This window comes from Hypoxylon trugodes, assembly GCF_022578975.1.
Source record: "Hypoxylon trugodes strain CBS 135444 unplaced genomic scaffold F4822scaffold_4, whole genome shotgun sequence".
In the NCBI taxonomy this organism is placed as follows: Eukaryota; Fungi; Ascomycota; class Sordariomycetes; order Xylariales; family Hypoxylaceae; genus Hypoxylon; species Hypoxylon trugodes.
Genome location: NW_026250019.1, coordinates 2425183 through 2443568, shown reverse-complemented (window position 1 = coordinate 2443568; position 18386 = coordinate 2425183). Strand labels below are relative to the sequence as shown.

The 18386-nt window shown below is 47.1% G+C and overlaps 6 protein-coding genes across 6 annotated transcripts; 3 read left to right on the top strand and 3 right to left on the bottom strand.

Annotated features, from left to right (window-relative positions):
- Positions 1-61: 61 nt before the first annotated feature.
- F4822DRAFT_219416 (uncharacterized protein) lies at positions 62-1521 on the bottom strand. The gene has a single exon (XM_051453971.1). It carries the CDS (start codon positions 1207-1209, stop codon positions 382-384), a length of 828 nt encoding a protein of 275 aa, XP_051315738.1. The 5' UTR covers positions 1210-1521; the 3' UTR covers positions 62-381.
- Positions 1522-1600: 79 nt separating this feature from the next.
- F4822DRAFT_400366 (uncharacterized protein) lies at positions 1601-2917 on the top strand. The gene is made up of 2 exons (XM_051457851.1): positions 1601-1731; positions 1786-2917. The coding sequence occupies exon 2, from the start codon at positions 1869-1871 to the stop codon at positions 2295-2297; it is 429 nt and encodes a 142-aa protein (XP_051315737.1). The 5' UTR covers positions 1601-1731; positions 1786-1868; the 3' UTR covers positions 2298-2917.
- A 1997-nt stretch (positions 2918-4914) lies between these two features.
- On the bottom strand, positions 4915-7566 carry F4822DRAFT_219379 (uncharacterized protein). The gene is made up of 6 exons (XM_051453969.1): positions 6896-7566; positions 6376-6840; positions 6261-6328; positions 5826-6210; positions 5226-5768; positions 4915-5153 (listed from the first exon to the last, which is right to left on the bottom strand). Exons 1-6 carry the CDS (start codon positions 7351-7353, stop codon positions 4967-4969), a joined length of 2106 nt encoding a protein of 701 aa, XP_051315736.1. The 5' UTR covers positions 7354-7566; the 3' UTR covers positions 4915-4966.
- A 3389-nt stretch (positions 7567-10955) lies between these two features.
- Positions 10956-12885, top strand: F4822DRAFT_443018 (FAD binding domain protein; the record flags this gene model as incomplete). Its single annotated transcript, XM_051463061.1, has 4 exons — positions 10956-11254; positions 11313-11584; positions 11690-12057; positions 12113-12885. The coding sequence occupies 4 exons, from the start codon at positions 10956-10958 to the stop codon at positions 12620-12622; spliced, it is 1449 nt and encodes a 482-aa protein (XP_051315735.1). The 3' UTR covers positions 12623-12885.
- On the bottom strand, positions 12662-14617 carry F4822DRAFT_219371 (NAD(P)-binding protein). Its single transcript, XM_051453968.1, has 4 exons — positions 13765-14617; positions 13531-13711; positions 13361-13474; positions 12662-13300 (listed from the first exon to the last, which is right to left on the bottom strand). Exons 1-4 carry the CDS (start codon positions 14302-14304, stop codon positions 13149-13151), a joined length of 987 nt encoding a protein of 328 aa, XP_051315734.1. The 5' UTR covers positions 14305-14617; the 3' UTR covers positions 12662-13148.
- Positions 14618-15981: 1364 nt separating this feature from the next.
- F4822DRAFT_443017 (MFS general substrate transporter) lies at positions 15982-18208 on the top strand (the record flags this gene model as incomplete). Its single annotated transcript, XM_051463060.1, has 5 exons — positions 15982-16357; positions 16438-16720; positions 16777-16883; positions 16946-16986; positions 17036-18208. The coding sequence occupies 5 exons, from the start codon at positions 15982-15984 to the stop codon at positions 18206-18208; spliced, it is 1980 nt and encodes a 659-aa protein (XP_051315733.1).
- Positions 18209-18386: the final 178 nt, after the last annotated feature.

Below are 18386 nucleotides of genomic sequence, written 5' to 3'. Positions count from 1 at the left end.
CCTCCTCAATAGATAGTCCGGGTACGGAAGGACTCTATCTAGGCAACTCTTAGGGGGGTTTACCATTGTACATTTGTTTCCCGGCCGCGTTTTGCGCTAGTTGAATGCATCAAAAAATTCTGAAAAAGGCACCAGCACCAGGTACTATGATAAAGTGAACTTGCTCCTTCCTCGTCTAACATATACACAGGTAAATGTCGCCAATATCTCCGCTTTTCAAACTCTCCGGAAGCTTCTATCACCCCTGAAACGCGGCAACAATGGATATCACCAGTCATTCGCGCATAAGCGGGGGTATATTACGGGGTTACCCTCGCTGCACACCACAACGAATTCGGTTGAACCCGCTTCTATTAAACTTGCTACCTAAACTGCCTTAACTTATAGCTTGGAAAGCCTGGCTGTACTCGCCGACACTTTGACTAGTATCCTTGGGTCTTTCCCCTTTTCATTCTCTCCCCCAAGTGCTACCTCCTGACAATCCTCAACCGGCACATCATTAGCAAATTGCACAACCACAAAATCTATCGCAGACCCGCGCGGTCCTAAAGCTGCCATAGGCGCATGCCATGTACCCGCCCCGTAGGTAACTGCCTGCGCACCTGTAGCTATGAACGCGCGTAACCCCGTTAGGTCCGGTAGTCCCCGGCCTGGGAGTTGGGGCTGTGGTTTACTCGCACTACCGCTGGCACCTTCAGTAGGTGCTGGGAGGTCCTTGTCCGCGCTACCTGGTGCTAAGCTTAGTGCTACGGTGACTAAGTACCGCGTTGACGAGGAGGCGGGTACGCTAAGCGGGATGAAGGTCTGCGTGGTGAAGGGGTGGCGTTCGAGGATTTTTACTTCGAAGAAGCCACCATCGCTTTCTGCCCTCCCCTTATTATCATTGCTGCTGCCAAGTGATTCAGCAGGGAGTAAGTCCCGCGCTTGACATACGAACATAGTTGTTCGGGGTTCTGCTGCCGCGCGGCTAGGCGCTTGGGCGTATAAGTCTCTTAGTGGTGGCGCTAGGGCACGGTACTGGATGGCCGTGCCCTGGTTTGCGGACACGGCCCCGTGGCCCGAGGGGAGAGGTTTGGCCGGGACTTCATGGGGTCGGAGTGTGGGTGCTGGGTTTGTGAGGACGGAGCCGAAAGGGGCGAATGATGCGGGGGTTAGGGGCTCTGCTTGGAGAGTGAGGGGATAGGGGATGGGGACTGTGGTGACTAGCATTTTTAGGGGTATTATAAAGTTTAGAATTAGTATTATGGTCAAATTTTAATAATTTATTCCTCTTTGGGATTCTGAAGGAGATTGGATTGGTTGATGGTTGGTTTGGGAAGGGTTCATGGAAAGGTATTACGAGATAGGTAGGTCGGTGGAAAGTCGGAGGTAATTAAGGGTTGTTAAGGGGCCTGCGCCACATGCTAGCTGGTATAGGTACGATGGTGGCTGTTAGTATACTCACGATATATAGGTGTGAATACTAACATATATTAGCAATTCTGATAAATTGCCCTACTTCAATAGGACCTTGCTCCATCCAATCAGAGGCCGCGATGAGGGTGGTTAATTCATGCCTGCCTTGCTTACACTTTCTACCTTGACTTTTCTTTTTTTTTTTCTTCAGCCCGTTTCGCCTCATTTTTCTATTCATTCACTTACGATTTAATATTTGAATCTGCGTTTTCATACATGTTTGTCGCTCGCTATTTACAAGTTAAGGGCCAATTTGTTGAGTACGATTGATTGCTGGTAAGTCGCAAGCCCCACAATTAGGCAGTCCACCAAATCTGACAGGGAATACAGGCAGGATTCATTGTCGTGACTACCTAGGTACGCGACAGCGTGTCAGTGAATAGTTTTCACGGCTTGCGTCGGAATTTGACTCGATGGCTAATGGTTCAAATTCTTACTTATGTGGATTATTCCACTCAAGGCCAAGGCCTACACATGAGCCACCTAGGGATGATAGTGAAGGTCTGAGAGGGGTTGAATTTTCGCCCCGAGCGTCAGTTTCAAGCTCAATTGTATCGCCTCTTACGCCCGATCCAACGCCAGCTCAAATCGCATTTTCAAGAGCACAGGCACAGGCTACACCACGAGTGATTCTTCCTGCTACAAATCTTAACAATCCAGAGATCGCTGGGTATTATTCACCACCCGCTCCACCGCCGCCACCGAGGTTAGATCCTACTAGAGAGTTGAGAGGATACTATGCTCCTGAGCCAGCTCCCATTAGGCGAATGCCCCAACAGCATATTCCGCGACCTGTCGCACAGCCAGTTCCAGTTCGTCCCGAAAAGATGACTTACTCATGATTACATAATCACGATACTGTGGGGTTCACCCCTATCTTGAAGTTACACAAGAGGGCTTATTGCTAGGTGTTTGGAGAAGAGGACGATGAATCGACGGTTTATGGCGCTATTTTTTAGTCATAGGGATTGATGCGAGTCTTTTTTAGAGGCGAAGTCATGTAAATTTGGCGCTTGGGGTGGGTTGGTAGCATATTGATATCTCTTTCATATTTTTAATTCTCGCACTTTTCGTCAGATATACTTATTTTTTCATCAATGCTAATGCTTAATATTAGTAGGCAAACCCTTATCCCGGTCAAATCATTGCACGTGCCTATTTTAGCGCGTACATCTCGTTCGCATCATAATATGGTTGCTATGAATGGCTGACGATGATTTCATCTCGAATTTCCCCCAAATTAAGAAGATAGACTCTACCTAGGTAACTATATTAGACCAAGGTTTTAATATTAAACGCCTAGCAAGGCCATACGCCTATGATATGACGATATGGCAAATTGTATCTATAGGTATGCCCTTTTTTTAGGGTTGGAGGATACCATAGGCGTTGACCTACTTGTCATTGTACGCGCTCTATTCGTAGCTATCCGATCGCAGAGAGCAAACCCCGCCTTAAGCTCGTCCATAGGTAAGTTTTTCCTATCTCTAAATCCAATTGATGGCCGAAATTCCCTGGTTATGCGAACGTTCGCGATGGTGTTACCATAGGCTCTAGTCAATGCATTGCATCAGATCATATGGAATATGTTCTCCAAAGAAATTACCCTTTTTTATGTCCTATATAATGCAGACAGGTTCTCTCGTTTTTAGTTGCCTAAATGGAATCATCAAAAGCAGCCTTGTACAATAGGTATTGACGCGGATCCTGGATTGGACCTTGCTCACTCGAACGCAGTGATCGTTTATTGCCCTCCCACAACATGGCCTTCAATGAAAACCCGGCGCAGGACCCCTTCGACGCCGCTTATTCATCCGGAAGCTGGAGTGATAGTAGTGAGGACGAGCAAACTGCATGGGACAATTTTAACCAACCAGGTATCGACAACGGTGTAACTAAAACGCTGGCCGATACGTACTCTATACCCGCCTGTTCGGTAACTCTTCCGTTCAGGTCAAAGGCCCATGCATTTTCCACTACATCACATTTAAACCGCGAAAAATCCTCTTCTTCTTCCTCGCATAATCTCACCTATCCATTCACACTACCTTCTGACATGGATAGCGCGAACGGGCGAGAACCTGTTAGTTTCTCCGGCATTAACGCTATCCAGAACCCCAATAGTACCGTTTCGCAACAGCCTACCAACATGCCCGCCAATTCTACGAATACGAACACCGCGAATTCGAGTCAGCCACTTGAACCCCAGCCTCAGCCTGACGCTGCGGCACCACCTCCCGGTGGCCCCCCCAATAATCCTCCTACCGCAGCCGCCGATCCTGAGCCAGAACCCGATAACCATAGTACAGTTGTCCACGTCGGTTCGCCTACAGGTTCTGCCGCATCTTCAGCTACGGCAACGGGAACGACTCCGCCCCCGCCTTTCGTGCCCAACATCGCTCCACCTATCAGTGCCGCCTCCATGGCTCACCCGTATTATCCATCCATCCTTACTAGGCAGGCTCCGGGTTATGTGGAAAAGTGAGTATTCAAAATTGCCCTCCTTCTCTTTTACATTTGGTTTTCTAAGATACTGATCAAAACACAGTCCTGCGATACAGGGTCCGACCTTCGCTGCTTACCAGGGCCTACCGAGAGTCAACCAGCCCTACCTCTTGACGAACCCCCCTCTCGTTCAACCTTCTATACCCCCGCCCCCGCCGGGCAATACAGGTTCTTGGTGTACGTAATATCTCTATTACTGCTAGCGATTGTACATTTATGGTGGATTATAGAACACCTGTACTAACGATGATATGTGTATACAATTAGGCTACCCGAGCCAATCCCCCTTCTGGGCCGACCGATCAGCACCCCACGTCACCCCGCCTAACTTGATATCTCAACAACCACCGCAGTACCTCATGGCCGAACCGGGATACGTCGTCCAGAATACAATGACAGCTACAACCTATCCAGTGAGTCGCCAGCACCAGCAGGACCCGAATTTGACGTACTATATCGGTGGCCCAAATAGTTCTTATTCATACTACGGCTGGTAGATGGTGATGATGATAGGTAGGTATCTAAGCGGCGATATTTGACTACGAAAATGAAATTGAAAACGAACGAGGGGTAGAAAGACTTAACGGACGGGCCTCGTTGCGTTTTGCGATGGTTTTTAAGGGTGTTCCCGGTTAGGCTGGTGGTTAGGTCCTGATACCCCTTCATAGTGGCGTTGCGTTGCATTGCGTTGAGTTGATATATTCATAATACAGAGTTTCCTCTACCATTACGCTGTAGGCCTTCCTACGTGCTCCTTATGAAGATGCAATATTGACAGGAGACACTTAGCTGTTGGTAATCTACCGGATACTAACCACTCATCGGCCCAACTCCGCCTTGGCGCTCCCGGTGGCGTCGGAACGATCCGATAATATACGCCAATCGGAGACTTTCCGACGCACTAAAGGGGTAAGTGAGCACCATAAATATTGTATCACATCACATCCCACGTAGTTTCAAGCGAATAGATATATTTGGTATGCTAGATTTGTAATATATCGACTAGTTAATGCGCTCCTAAAGATGGATATCGAGCTTTAAACGCATCAATCGGCATTGCCTCCCACTCGATAGACGTAGGCAAGATAGGTGGTGCCTCCGGTCCGACTGGGCCACACGATACATCGCGCTCGGCGCGGTCGACGTAGCAAGTGTAGTTATCGAATCTACTTCCCGAGGCCGTGAAGACAATTCTGTATTTTCGAAGTTTAGAAAGGGGTACCTCACAAGGCGGGAAGATTCCGAAGGGAAAAGGGCAGACTTACGGATGATCCGGATCCTTATCGTCGCAATACCAAGTATGGTTGAGGGCGTAGTAACCAGTTTCTAGATCAAGCTGCCACTTGCAATCGATATTATACTGCGCCCATGCACTCGACGATTCCTCCCCCTTTACGTAGTCCTTACAGTCGTACCACTTCCCTGGCTTGCTCGCGGATAAGAAAGGAGTCGCGGATAAGCCCTTGAAAGCTACGTACTGGAAACCGTCGATTGCCATGAACTGGATGCCATAAAAGACTTTTGTTACGAAGTTATTGGCGAATGTTGGGGCTGAGAAGATGTTGTCGGTTGACCAGTGAGATCGCCATTGTGGGGCTAGGACGGAGGCGATGGTGCAGCTGTAACCAGCGGGGGCTAGTTCAAGGAATACGTCCTTGGCGAGCTCAGTCTTGTTCGTTACGGCCCCTTCGACTGTCAAAGGGTACTCGGTTTGATGACAATATCTAGCGGTTGTGTTGGTTGCAGCGTCATGACCCGAAGTGCATGTCAATTTCAAATCAGTACTTCCCTCAGCTACGATCTCAGCCCTGTCGGTTCACATTAGTCTCGTCTAACTGACGTATAAGGATGTGGACGATACATACGGTAGCTTATCGTCATGACCGTTACAGTACCACGTCTGCTTGATGGAGAAGATCTCCGTTTCGGGGTTAAGTTTTATCAACGAACTGATTCGGTAATCCTCAAAAGCCGACCTAGCATAACTACAGCCCCACCATCTATCGTTGCCATACCTTCCATCGGGGTTAAGCTCTTCTCCGTCGCCTGTACATGTTAACTGGAAGCCAGTTGCGGGGTTATAGAAGGTGACGGTTAGGTCACCGGTGTTGTATCCATTTCGCCATTTCTCGTTCCAACGAAGGGATGACACTGTCCATGATGGCGTTTCGGATGTTTCAATACAATCTGGGTGATTTACCCCCTCCGGAGCAACGTTCGGGGTTAGAGCGATGGGCTCGGTCAGCAATCCTTCAATTTTCATTAGTATTATCAATCTCTTTATGCAATTAATCTCTTACCTTTGATCAGCGTCGAGTTCGCTGAGTCTAGCTCAATGGCCACGCTGCCAACAGCTCGGAAAGTCACGCTGGCGATGTTAGCTATACGACACGTAGCAGGGGTAGCATGACATACTCTTTCGGGTACTTCTCGTCACCCTTGCATACCCACGTCTGATTGACCGAAAGTTCCCTAGTAGCTTTCGCAAATATCACCGTCGTCGAGTTGTCCTCACAGCTCGACAGTTCCCCTGCTTCGGCCGTGCAAGCTACTGATTGATTGCTGGCGTGATTATTCAGACGGAAGCTCACGGAGCTTGCGTCGTCCCCTTCCTTATAAGAGAAGTCTTGTACATCCCAGTATGGATAGCTGAAGGATGGGCCGATGCAAGGGGTTGGGTTCCATGGAGTCTCCGTTTTCTCTCCATGATTTGGTGGGATTATATCTATGGGGTCAGAACTCCAGATTGGAGTTGTATAATCCCCACCGAATGCGTCTACTGCGTCTTCGTCTTCCACGGTACATCTCGTTTGTTTAGGATCATCAACACATTTAAGCAGTTCTCTTAGGTCAATTTTTGCCGATGAGAAATAGGGATGACTAGTGAATGAATTAGAATCCGCTTGTAGAACGTAGAAAGTATGGTGGAACCTACGGGTGAGTCTTGTTCTCGAGCTCACATAACCACATCTGGCTGACTTCGAGTTCATTATCCAATCCCGAATATTTGAATAAAGTTCTCGCGCCTATAGGATCTTTCAAGTCATTTTCGCAATCATTCCATGCAGGGTTGTTTACATCCTGCAAATAGGGCGTTGTGCAAAACGTAGATCCATTGTTTGCAACGTCGAAAAGTTGGAAATGGGTCATGCTTAGATCTCCTGTCGCCGTCTTGTTGAATTGGAAGTCGGAAAATCGGTAACTCGGTTTCTCGAAATTTCCCGCACATGGGCTTGCATCTGCAGCGATGGCCCTAGCATCATGTCTGACCCTTGGATGTTGACGCTGTTTATGAATTTTTGAGTATGACAGTACATCCTCAAGCGCAAGGTCACCGTGCGCTGGGGGAATAAACTGTAGAGCGGCTACGCTGAGCACTTGTAGGTAATGCATATTTCCCCCTCTTTAGACTTACCTAGGTATATTTTGGGTGTCAGTCCTAGTAGTTGTCCGCATAAGATCCATAAACAGTTGAGAAATCCTTTAAAACGAGAGATTATATACGAAAAGTACCAGAGACGTCACCATAACTTAAAAAATTCTAGCCACTCGGAGCTATTTTGAAAGGTTGTATTGTCATTGCAGTTTAATATAGCCGAGATGCGGTAAGGTTACATTGAGATATAAAGACGTGGTAGAAATACGCTCAAGGCGACCCAGGATCAGCAGGCTGAATTTATAAGTGATTTAATCGACCCTATCTAGGTTCCTAAAGTATGCTACCTCGTTAGTCAGCCTCATAGAGAAGGCAATCTGTACTATAATTAGTTAAATTGGAGTTCGTGTTTGAACCGCCTACGAATACGCTGCAGGGTCGTATTATCTGTAAAAGAAACGTCCCCTCATAAAAGGCTAGGCCTTGCCAAGTTCCATTATAAGACTGTCGCAGATAGGGATAAAGGCGACCATGGAATAATCTTGGCCACTTACCTATTATGATAGTATAAGAAATTCCCCCGAGCGCTTAAAATAGGGTTCCATACGAAATGCGCACGTTTTCAGGAGGTTGGAAGACAAATCCAAAGCTGAGGGCCACTAGATACGGGCTTGAACTGGCCAATCAGTGATAAACCCTGTCGTAGAAGGTGGCTTTCGGGGGTATCACGTGACGCTAACATGAAATTTATCGCGCTTACAATCTACTCCTCGCGCAGCTCAGTATACACGAATATAGAGGTATCATTGGTCTATGGGTCCTGGAGCCATTTGAAAACCCCATCTGAAAATTCTCCGGAGCTGCTTGGTAATCTATATTATTCCATGTCTTCCTATTGCCTGTAGTTGAAAGCCCCTATATCTAGAGCTTCTACAGATGCATCACATGGTAAGCTGTTAATACTTCCCCAAGATTCTAGTCCATACTATAGGTTGGTATTTTGTTGTTTAGTTCTTAGGAAAGTACAACAAACGGTCTCAGACATCATCTCAGGAAACTAAACTCTTATAAAAAGACGCTCCCTAACTGGGAAATTTATTAATGATGCAATATTTAATCCATATCAAATAGGCTACTTCTCCTAGGCCCTTATTTGAATTACAGCAACCTATCTTCTTTCTCGGCGTATAAACAAGCCTGTTTGCAATCATGTCCGAGGCAAAGCCAATCGTTTTAATCTTCTTCCACCTTGTCATAATTCCAGAAGTTGCAACGGAAATTATGGGAAAGGCCGATATGTATGACGCCTCTCATGCCAACCCCGAAAACGCCATCAAGCTTCTCGACAAATACCCAAGAGCCCAAGCCATTTAGCTCATCGAACCTGACATCGCAGACTTCAAGCAATATAAATTTTCAGATAAGATCATCGGATATATTCGTATAGGGGGCACCGTTATTCTGAGCGACTTCTCTATGAAGATCACACGAACCGAGTTTAGTATTTGGGTGAGAGAATCGTGGCGCCTACGTTGGCGACTCAGCCATTACGATAAATCAATGGTATTGTTCCGGGACGCCGCCTCCGGCCCTCCTTATACCAATTGGCGTGATGGCCTAGTCGTTGTATGTACCTATAGAGGCGTATTTCTTGAGAACGTTGAACCTAATGAAGCATGGTACGCACCCCCTCGTCCTCATAATGGCGAGGCGGGTGTCGCGTTCACTCGAGTTGAAAAAGGGTATCTAGGTTGGACTAGTTGGACTAGTTACTATTATAGTCGGAAAGAGACCACTGCCGTGATCATGGCTATGATGGGGTTAAACAAGATAAAAGATACACTGATGCTGAGAGAAACAGAGAGTGATTAGTCCTAATATGGATATCCGATTCATAAAGCGTTAATGTACACACGATATTTCGGCTAAGATATATGGCTTTGCTTTTGAAACTGCGTGAGTTCAGTTGGCTAAGGCAGTCTGCAGCAAAAACGGTGCAAGCTGAACTTTTATTGGTTACAACGGTAGTGTTATAGCGAACCAACAAACATAAAAGTCTAGAATAGGAAAAAGAGTAAAAATAAGCCTAGCTACTATAATGTCTTATTTCGTATAGTCTATCAGTGTTGGTTCGAGTTGAAGAGTGATAAAGGGTGGGTATTACGTAAGCGTATACACCCTTAAACCAGAACCTCAGTCTCATTGGCGTAGCGTTGAATAAAATAAGACAAGTGCTTATAGCATGAGCTGTCTAATGTGTATAATATCAACCACACCGGTTTTAAGTATTCGTTGGGTTGATAGAGGTGTCATTGGGCTATCTGACAATCAACTACAACCAGGGATCTTAATCCGCCGAGACATTTGCCACAAGCAATAGACGCGGTGAGCATCGAAAGTGCTTGCTGCTAATATATCTGGCTGGGGAAGCTCAATTGGGGACTTATTTGGCTGTAGAAATAGGATTGCGCCCTTACATCTCTTAAAGGGCTGGAGGAAATATGAGCGAATCATAAAATTCGCCGTATCAGCTAGTGAAGAAAAATATGCACAACTATAAACTTCTTTTGGTCGCGTGGCAGCGGTATTATATACTTGATTGGGTTGATTGTCTGAAGCGTTCGTGGTTCGGATAACACTGCTTGGTTGATGTCCGACGGAGGTACGGGAGTAATTTTGTCGGAAACCGACGATGGTAACTTACCTCAATAACAAATATACTAGTGCCATCTTGACTAGAGCTTTCTGGGGGAGTCAAAATTGATGCCATAATCTGCCTAGGAGTTCCCGGGTTGAGTGAATTAAATGTTGAATTGTCATATTGTGGTTGCATTTGAAATGATGGTAAGAGTATTGTCATTATGAGTATAAGCTCATAAGCACGCAAAGTTAACTAACTCGTGGCCTATCCAGTTAAATTACTTAACAAGGGCATTTGTTGGGTAACATCACAGGCATACAGGATGAAAATTAGCATGGATATCGGACGAACCGGGCATAACGGAGTCAAGGTTCTATACGTATGAGCAGCACTGTGCTATACTGTCCATTCTAGCCAATGGCATAGTCTTTACAAGACAGTAAAATAACGTATGATTAGCACTTATGCGCACGGTCACTACCTAGTCCGATTATTACCGGGGTAAATACGGCTCAGCATACGGCTCAGCAAGTGGCTCTTCGTTTATTGGGAAAAAGGGATTGGTCACTGAGACAATTTGGGCCCGGATATAATACGCGTGTAAAGTCTGGGCACGCAGGGCGAAGCAGTGCGTTGTTGCTAATCTACCTAGGTATTCCGACGCCGACCTTCCGCGTCACTAAAGGAAATAAGCCGATGTATACGTAGACCTGAGTCCTATAATAGAGACCAATACTGATTCAGCTATACAGATAACGTATTCATGTTGGTAAGATTATAATTTAACACTTGGGACTAAACAATCACCGCCTCAGTCAGATGGATGGTCCGTGAGATCGTTCGTCCCATCCATACACTCATGTATAACCCCAGCTCACCAAACAGTTACATATATACATGTACCTGGGATGATTCCCAACTTACTTTCTTATTTCTACATATCACAAAAACAACGTTAATACCCTAGTAAACAGAAGTATGAACGAAAAGAAACCTTTCCGTGTCATTATCGTCGGCGGCGGCGTCGGAGGCCTAACTGCTTCGCATTGCTTGCAAAAAGCTGGAATTGATCATGTCTTGCTTGAGAGACGCTCGACTGCCGCACCTCCCGAGGGTGCCAGTATTTCCCTATACCCTAATGGCCTTCGCATAGTGAATCAGCTCGGACTTCGGAAAGCGATGGATGCCATTAGTACCCCTGCCAAGTATCTTTGGTGGAGACGACCAGATGGATCGTTCTTTCGGCAGGGCAGGTACTATGATTATATAGTAGAGAAGTACGATTCCTCTTCGTTAAAAGGGAGATTTCTACGGGAGCTAACATGAGAATCATAGTCATGGTCGAAGTAGCGACTTATTTGAAAGGCGAGAATTCCTTCAGGTTCTGTATGATACCCTGCCGAATAAAACGCCGATACGCACGGATGCCGGCGTAGTTGGTGTAAAGGAACTCCCCGACGGAGTGCAGGTCACGTTGAACGACGGTAGCGTCGAAAATGGAGATATCATCATTGGCTGCGATGGCGTGCACAGCTTCGTACGAAATGCCATGTGGGAGAACGCTAATAAAGTGGCACCGGGACTAATCACCGAGAAGGAGAAGACATGTGAGTATCTGACTATCCTATCTGATCACTTTAAGTTGAGCACATCGATACACCATCCATAGAAATGAAACTATGCATATACTAACACATACTTGCGATGAAAAGCCATGGTAACGAGCTGGAAGGGCCTGATTGGTATTGCTCCAGCCGAAGCTAAGCTAGGCCAGAGGGACGCGACAATAGTGTTTGGACAGGGTCACTCGTTCCTCCTACTCTCGGATCCGGAACGAATATTTTTTTTCGTGTTTATCGCGTTGGAAAAGCCCTTTCACTGGCCGGAGAGAGTGCGATACACGGATGATGACGTCGAGGCCGTCGCGGCGGGTTTGGCCGACAGTCCCATCACAGACTCCTTGACTTTCGGCGATCTTTGGAAGAAGAGATATCGCGGCACACTTGTGCCTCTCGAGGAGGGTGTGCTAGAACACTGGTATCATGGAAGGACCGCTTTAGCAGGGGATTCGGTTCATAAGGTAAGTAGCTTCCGCTACCCCTATCCTCAACCTATCGAAAAACTGATCACTACAGGTCACACCAAATCTTGGCTTGGGCGGGAACTTGACGATGGAGTCTGTGGTGGTTCTATGTAACTGCATACAGGAGATGCTGGTAGCCCAGAATGGTGGAAAGCCCAGTCAAGATGCTATAACAAACGCGTTCGCGAAGTACCAAGCACTGCAGATACGTCGTGCGAATCAAGTCTGTGAGATCTCGGCTGCGAATACGAGAGGCCAATCTTGGCACACAACGTTCTATAAACTCATGGTCATGTGGCTTGAACCGCTATTCTCGGATCGGTTCGGGGCCGATATGCTCGGTGAGATGTGGCGGAGAGCTCCGAAACTAAATTACGTTGACCTGGAAGATGCGAAGGACATTCGTCTATCTTGGAAAGAGATCAACTTGGCGAAAAAGCAGACCTGGTTTCAGAAGAAAGTGAGGTCTAGACTTTTGCGCAGTACTATCAAGATAACGTTGAGCGCAGCTGCAGTGGCTACAGTCGCTATTTCACTGTGTTCATGGAGGATCATTGACTAATGGGAGTTCGCAACCCTTCTTATATATGATTACGTTACTCGTCAATAATCATGACAATATGATGTAATACAGTTCAATTTGAAGCCGATCCTTTCGTTGAGTCGAATCCCATGAGCCTCGCAGTATGTTGGTAGCCCTATGAGGCGAGTGAGGAGAATGACAACACGCAGATACCGCACAATAATAGCAGCTTAAACCGTGAATCGGCGTCAAGTCGCGTGTTTCATCCCGCAGTATCCATTCCGACGGTTCAAGCCGTACATTAATCAGACATACGATAGGGTGCCCGATATTAGAAGATTAGGAGACGCCACTCTCCTCGGCATACCACAGACTCCCAACATAGCTGCAGGCCCCGTTCCCACTCCTCCGAGCGACTCCCACGGGGATATTTACTTGCCCAGTGGGGATTCGAACAGCGTACTTCGCGCATCATCGTTGAGAATGAGTGGCGTTAGAAAATAGCAAGAGCGGAGATGTGCCGATACCCCTTTTCGGTATGGTTACACAAAAGCTGACATAACATTTAAGGGGCCGGATAGTTGAACTCCTGACCGACAAGCTTCTCACTCAATTTCCACAATTTTTCAGCCTCAACGGCGCTCGTAGCCCATGGCTTGACCGTGTGGACCCAGGGGTCAGCAATTTGGCAGTCCTGTAGGTAGGCTCCGTTGTGACCTAATATAATATTAGCCCACTGTCGGCGTTTCACAAGCGGTACTCGCAGAGTAAGCTTACTATTAAGGCTTGGGCTGAACGCTGCGAAGGCATGGGTTGCCGCGCCTTGTTGAGGGGATTTCCACTTGAACTCGGACCACCCTTCCGCGTTTCCTAGAAGTTGGTCGGCACTCTCTGTAATGATTGTTAGCTGGAATTTCCGTGCTTAGTATTTTCGCGGGATAACATACTGAGACCCTGGCCGTCAACGGCCCAATCAACATCTCGGTCGAGGTTTGTCTGGATGACGCCCGGGTGTAGACTGTAAGCTCGCAGCTTAGATCCGAATTTCTGGGCGATGGAAACACCGAAGAGGATATTGGCGGTCTTGGACTGACCGTAGGCAAACCATCTGTTGTAGGTTTTACCGCCCTGTATGAGTCAGCACTGATGTCATAGGTGTGAATGAATGCGACATGACGAACATCAAAGTTATAATCATCCCAACGGATCGGATTCAAGCGGTGGCCGTCGCTACTAACGCTGACGATTCGCGGCGCCTTTGATGCTAGGAGTTTGTTGATAATTAAATTCGTAAATAGGAAGTGAGCAAGGTGGTTTGTAGCTAACTGGCTCTCGATGCCGTCACTAGTCAAAGAGTAACCCACAGCCATAATACCGGCATTGTTAACGAGTGCGTCGATATGGGGAACATCGGACCAGCTGTTAACAGTCGCAGCAGCCTCGCGGACGGCAGCAAAAGACCCAAGATCGAGTTGAAGAACGCGCGTCTTCACATTAGGATAAGCCGAAGCAATAGTATCAGCAGTCTCCCGAGTTTTTTCAGGCTTGCGGCCAGCCAAGATCAAAAGGGCTGGCTCGGCCTTTGCGACGCTCTCTACAAAGGTAGCGCCCAAACCTTTCGGAGAGACTCCGGTGGTCAAAATGACCTTTCCTTTAATCTCGCTGGCGAAATCCTTGACAAGTTCGTCAACCGAGGTTTCGGCGCCGTATTGTGATGCCATCGTGAAAAGCGGGGTTTAGTGTTGATTTGAATTTGCTATGAGCTAGTGGTTCTATGGTAGATGAGACAGTATGTAGGTGCCAAGTAGTTATATAGAAACACACTACAGGTAGTACAATAGTATTAATAATGGTTATGCTACCAGAATACCTACCTGGGTACTCTTAGGAGATAGGGGAATGACAAATGACTTGTTGGTTCGAACTTAGCGTGAAAATAGGAGTAAAATCCATTAAATCCGAAGGCTTCCGCATTTAGCGTCAAGTCGGGCAGACATGGTTTCGGCGATAGTAATATCACCGCATATATCGGCCAAAATAGCCGTTATTTCGTAGATACGGAACCGTTACGTCAATATAGCAACCTTAGGGGGGCCGTTTATTCTTGCGTAGGATCTCTATTTTCGGCACCCGGTCCGATGGCCCACATTTCCCGACCTGTACTGGTTACACACAATCCTGACACGGAGAGAAGCCCGATGGGATATTCAATTCTATAGTATGGAAACTAGGCACTATTACTAAGAGAATGTAATTTAATTATAAGCTGTAGTTCCGCCCCAACTGTTGCCCTTTGCGCTGGAAACCCATTCCTCTCCGAACAGCTTAACCATATCTACTTGTGTAACATTAGGACGAGACCCAATACTTTTCGGAAAGTCGGGCGCCGACTGATATTCGAATAGCTTGTCTCTTTGGTATAAATGTAGTTGGAATACTGGTTGTGAGATATCAGACCATATGTCGAACTTGTCTGACGCCTGCTGAGTTCGGATCCATCCGATGCCTGTGTAATAATGAACCTAGTGCCGATGTGGTCGGATTTAGTGCCGCAGTTTGCCTAGTATCTCAACGAACGTTTATCAACGGATTAAATATCCTGCTATAACGAAGGGGACTTCGAGAGTTATATGTGAGAGGTCAAGCGAAAGTTGTTAGAGAAAAAAGGGGAATGGTTGGCGTGTAACACGGGTTGTCCCTAACGTCAATCTTCAACCCTTTGTAGATCTATTAAGATTATAAGGCATCTTTCTAACCAATGACGTACTTGTAATGTTGGAATAACTGACTCGTCATGAATCAACAAGGTAAAGTTGAAGTAAGGGGGTCGATGATGCCGCCTAAGTGTTTCCTATTTTAGCAATCAACATGGCTAAGCACGTGTGTTACGTGAACATACACATGTGCAACATAGCGGTCTAACCACAAGTGCCAGCATCCCGTTTGGTTAAATCGAGCTAATATTACTTGAGCAATCAAAACTTCAGGATCATCTGAAGTTGCCGCTGTTCGTCATACTTTGAAGGACTTTATCGGCGTTCGTACTACACGTTTATCCTAATAGGTCGATTGTATGACGAGACGCGAAGCCGACTGTACTCTGACATGAAGATTAGGTGGGAAGTATACCAAAAAGGTCAAAGCTTCACATGTCCGTACTATTTACAAGCGCAGAAGAGGATAAGAGGGTGAAGGGGGTAGATGCACTGTTTGCTCCCCTCAATAATTCGTCATCGTCGCGACTTCCATCATTATACCGACTACCTAAACGGGTATCTCGTTAATCAGCACAGTACGGGGTTATACTTAGAAGTCCGCAACTTCCTCGAAACTAAAACGCAATCGCAATCGATCAGAGACAAGTTTTTGGAGATAATAAATCGGAAACGGAATTCAAAATGCGGTTTTATACTCAAACCAGCGCACCTTATGCACCTATGCGAAACAGTCACAACACCTTATCTCACAGTGCAACGAGCCCGAGCCCAAACTACTCGACCGTACCAGCACCAGCATTAAATCAGCAATCAAATGAAATAGTCTCGGGCTACTATCTTCTTAATCATCACCTAGCTAGTGATGATTATAATTCCACTCCTTACAACCTACATCCTGACCAAGATCAACTCTATCCTTCATTCAAGATGTCGAACCCATCGTTGACCGGCGATGCGTGGCAGAGCGCCGATGCGCAACCTCATTCTTCGACAATTGCAACACATCCTAGAGATAATCTACCTACCTGGAAATGGAGAGCATTACTTGTCGCGAACTGTTTTCTCACCATAATGCACGGCAAGCCATCACATCACCACCGCAATCCATAGTTACACACTAACCCCTAATCAAACCAGGCTACGATGTTAGCAATGTCGCCAACATCCAAGCCGCAATCTACAAGGCCTTCGGGCACATCGAGCTGCTATCCTGGGTCGCACTCGGCTACTCGGCTTGTAATATCGCATTGATACCTCTAGGTCGCAAGCTATTCAAATTCGGTGACTTCAAGTTGCTGTATCTAGTGTCTATGGTATTTATCATCGCAGGTTCGGCGCTCTCCGGAGCTGCCCCGGATATAGAGTGCATTATTGCCGGTCGCGCGGTGATGGCTTTGGGGACAAGTATCATATATCAAGGGTACAGTCCCGTCGAACTTATCTCAACCCCTGGTAAGATGACTAACACAATCGCAGAATATTGAGTTTCAACGTCATTTTCTCCTATCCTCATGAACTCGGCCTTGTACAAGGGCTCATTGGGGCTTGCTTCGCCATAGGTCTAATTTTGGGGCCGATTGTAGGTTAGTCTATCCCTAGATCATTGAGGCTGAGTGAGGTAAGGGGTTACTGACGCGCATTATAGGGGGCGCTTTTGCGAACAACGAACATACTACTTGGCGATGGGTAAGTCCACCCTTACTCACGTACTAGAAATGAATATTAACAGTACTAGGCATTCTACTTGGTAATCCCACTATGCGTCATCAGCCTAGTCCTCCAAGCACTCTTCTGCCCACGGTATCGCATGCCCACCGATAAATCCATATGGACACACATCAAAGAAGTCGACTGGATAGGCAACTTCCTACACATGGCCGTATGTCTCCTCTTCGCAATCGGCTGCACATTCCTCGGCTCCATCGAGGTGTGGGGTATCAACGCCTCCATAACCGTCTGGGTACTCTTCACCTTCGTCACGCTCGCATACGCCCTTCAACAATCCTACACCATCGGCACAACATCCGAAAACCGTCTCCTATCTCCATGCTCGCTCTTAAGCGATCGCACCGCACTTCTGACCTGGATATGCACATTCTGCGCCGCCGCATCTTACGGTGTGACGTTGTACTACATACCAATCTACTTTGCCTTCAACCGGGGTCTCAACCCCCTCGCCGCCGCAACACGCCTCCTACCCTTCATCGGAGTATTCATATTCTTCATAATCCTAAGCGGGGGCCTCCTCCCCGCTCTACGTTACTACCAACCCTTTTTCCTCATCGGCTCTATATTCCTGCTAATCGGCGGCGGTCTCCTCCAAGCCCTCAACCCATCAATACCCGAATCCGCAATCATGGGTTTCGAAGCCGTCGTCGCCGCCGGTCTCGGCATCCTCTGGCAACTCGGCGTCAGCGTATGCAGCACCTTCCTCCCACGCACCGAGGACCGTTTAGACTTAGCTTTACTAAGCAACATGGCACAACTCGGCGGTATCGCAACATCCCTCTCCATCGCCGGTATGATATACCAAAGCACGGGTTTCACATCCCTTAAATCCACCATCGGAAACCGAGGGTTCTCCGAAAATGACATCCACGAACTACTCTCCGGCGTCGATTCCCCGATCCTAACCCACGGCGATCGCGAGATTTTACGTCTAGCTGTAAGCGCGATAACCGACGCCATCAGATCATGCTTTATAACTATTATCGCGGCGGGCGCTATATCACTCCTAGCTGTTTTGAGTATGAAGTGGGAAGCACTAACTTTCAAGAGGCCGAATGGAAATGGTCAGGATCAACACCAAGAATTTGATAACGAGCTTCTACTTGATGATTTGATTATGCAAGGAGAAGCTGCTTCGAGGCAGACTACTCATCAAGCTAAGGATTCTACGCGCACTTAGGGTCGGTGCCCCTGAATACGTACTACCTTGGCATACGATAGCAGATCCTGAAATAAATTAGGTTCGTTTTATTATAGCAACCTATAGTACAGCGCAGGAATACACCTCGTATTTGGTATGCTATTAAGTTCGCGCCCTTTTCTCTACATAAAGGGGAAGATGATGTGGTCTTACATGT

Bases quoted from the DNA above. Each gene is read 5' to 3' on its own strand.
- F4822DRAFT_219379 (XM_051453969.1), bottom strand. From the start codon at position 7,353: ATGCATTACCTACAAGTGCTCAGCGTAGCCGCTCTACAGTTTATTCCC. The intron at 6,841-6,895 runs GTAGGTTCCACC...TTCATTCACTAG, and splicing joins CTCGAGAACAAGACTCACCC to TCATCCCTATTTCTCATCGG. The intron at 6,211-6,260 runs GTAAGAGATTAA...TGAAAATTGAAG, and splicing joins GAACTCGACGCTGATCAAAG to GATTGCTGACCGAGCCCATC.
- F4822DRAFT_400366 (XM_051457851.1), top strand. From the start codon at position 1,869: ATGGCTAATGGTTCAAATTCTTACTTATGTGGATTATTCCACTCAAGG.
- F4822DRAFT_219371 (XM_051453968.1), bottom strand. From the start codon at position 14,304: ATGGCATCACAATACGGCGCCGAAACCTCGGTTGACGAACTTGTCAAG. The intron at 13,712-13,764 runs GTTCGTCATGTC...TGACTCATACAG, and splicing joins GGGATGATTATAACTTTGAT to GGCGGTAAAACCTACAACAG. The intron at 13,475-13,530 runs GTATGTTATCCC...CAATCATTACAG, and splicing joins CGTTGACGGCCAGGGTCTCA to AGAGTGCCGACCAACTTCTA.
- F4822DRAFT_219416 (XM_051453971.1), bottom strand. From the start codon at position 1,209: ATGCTAGTCACCACAGTCCCCATCCCCTATCCCCTCACTCTCCAAGCA.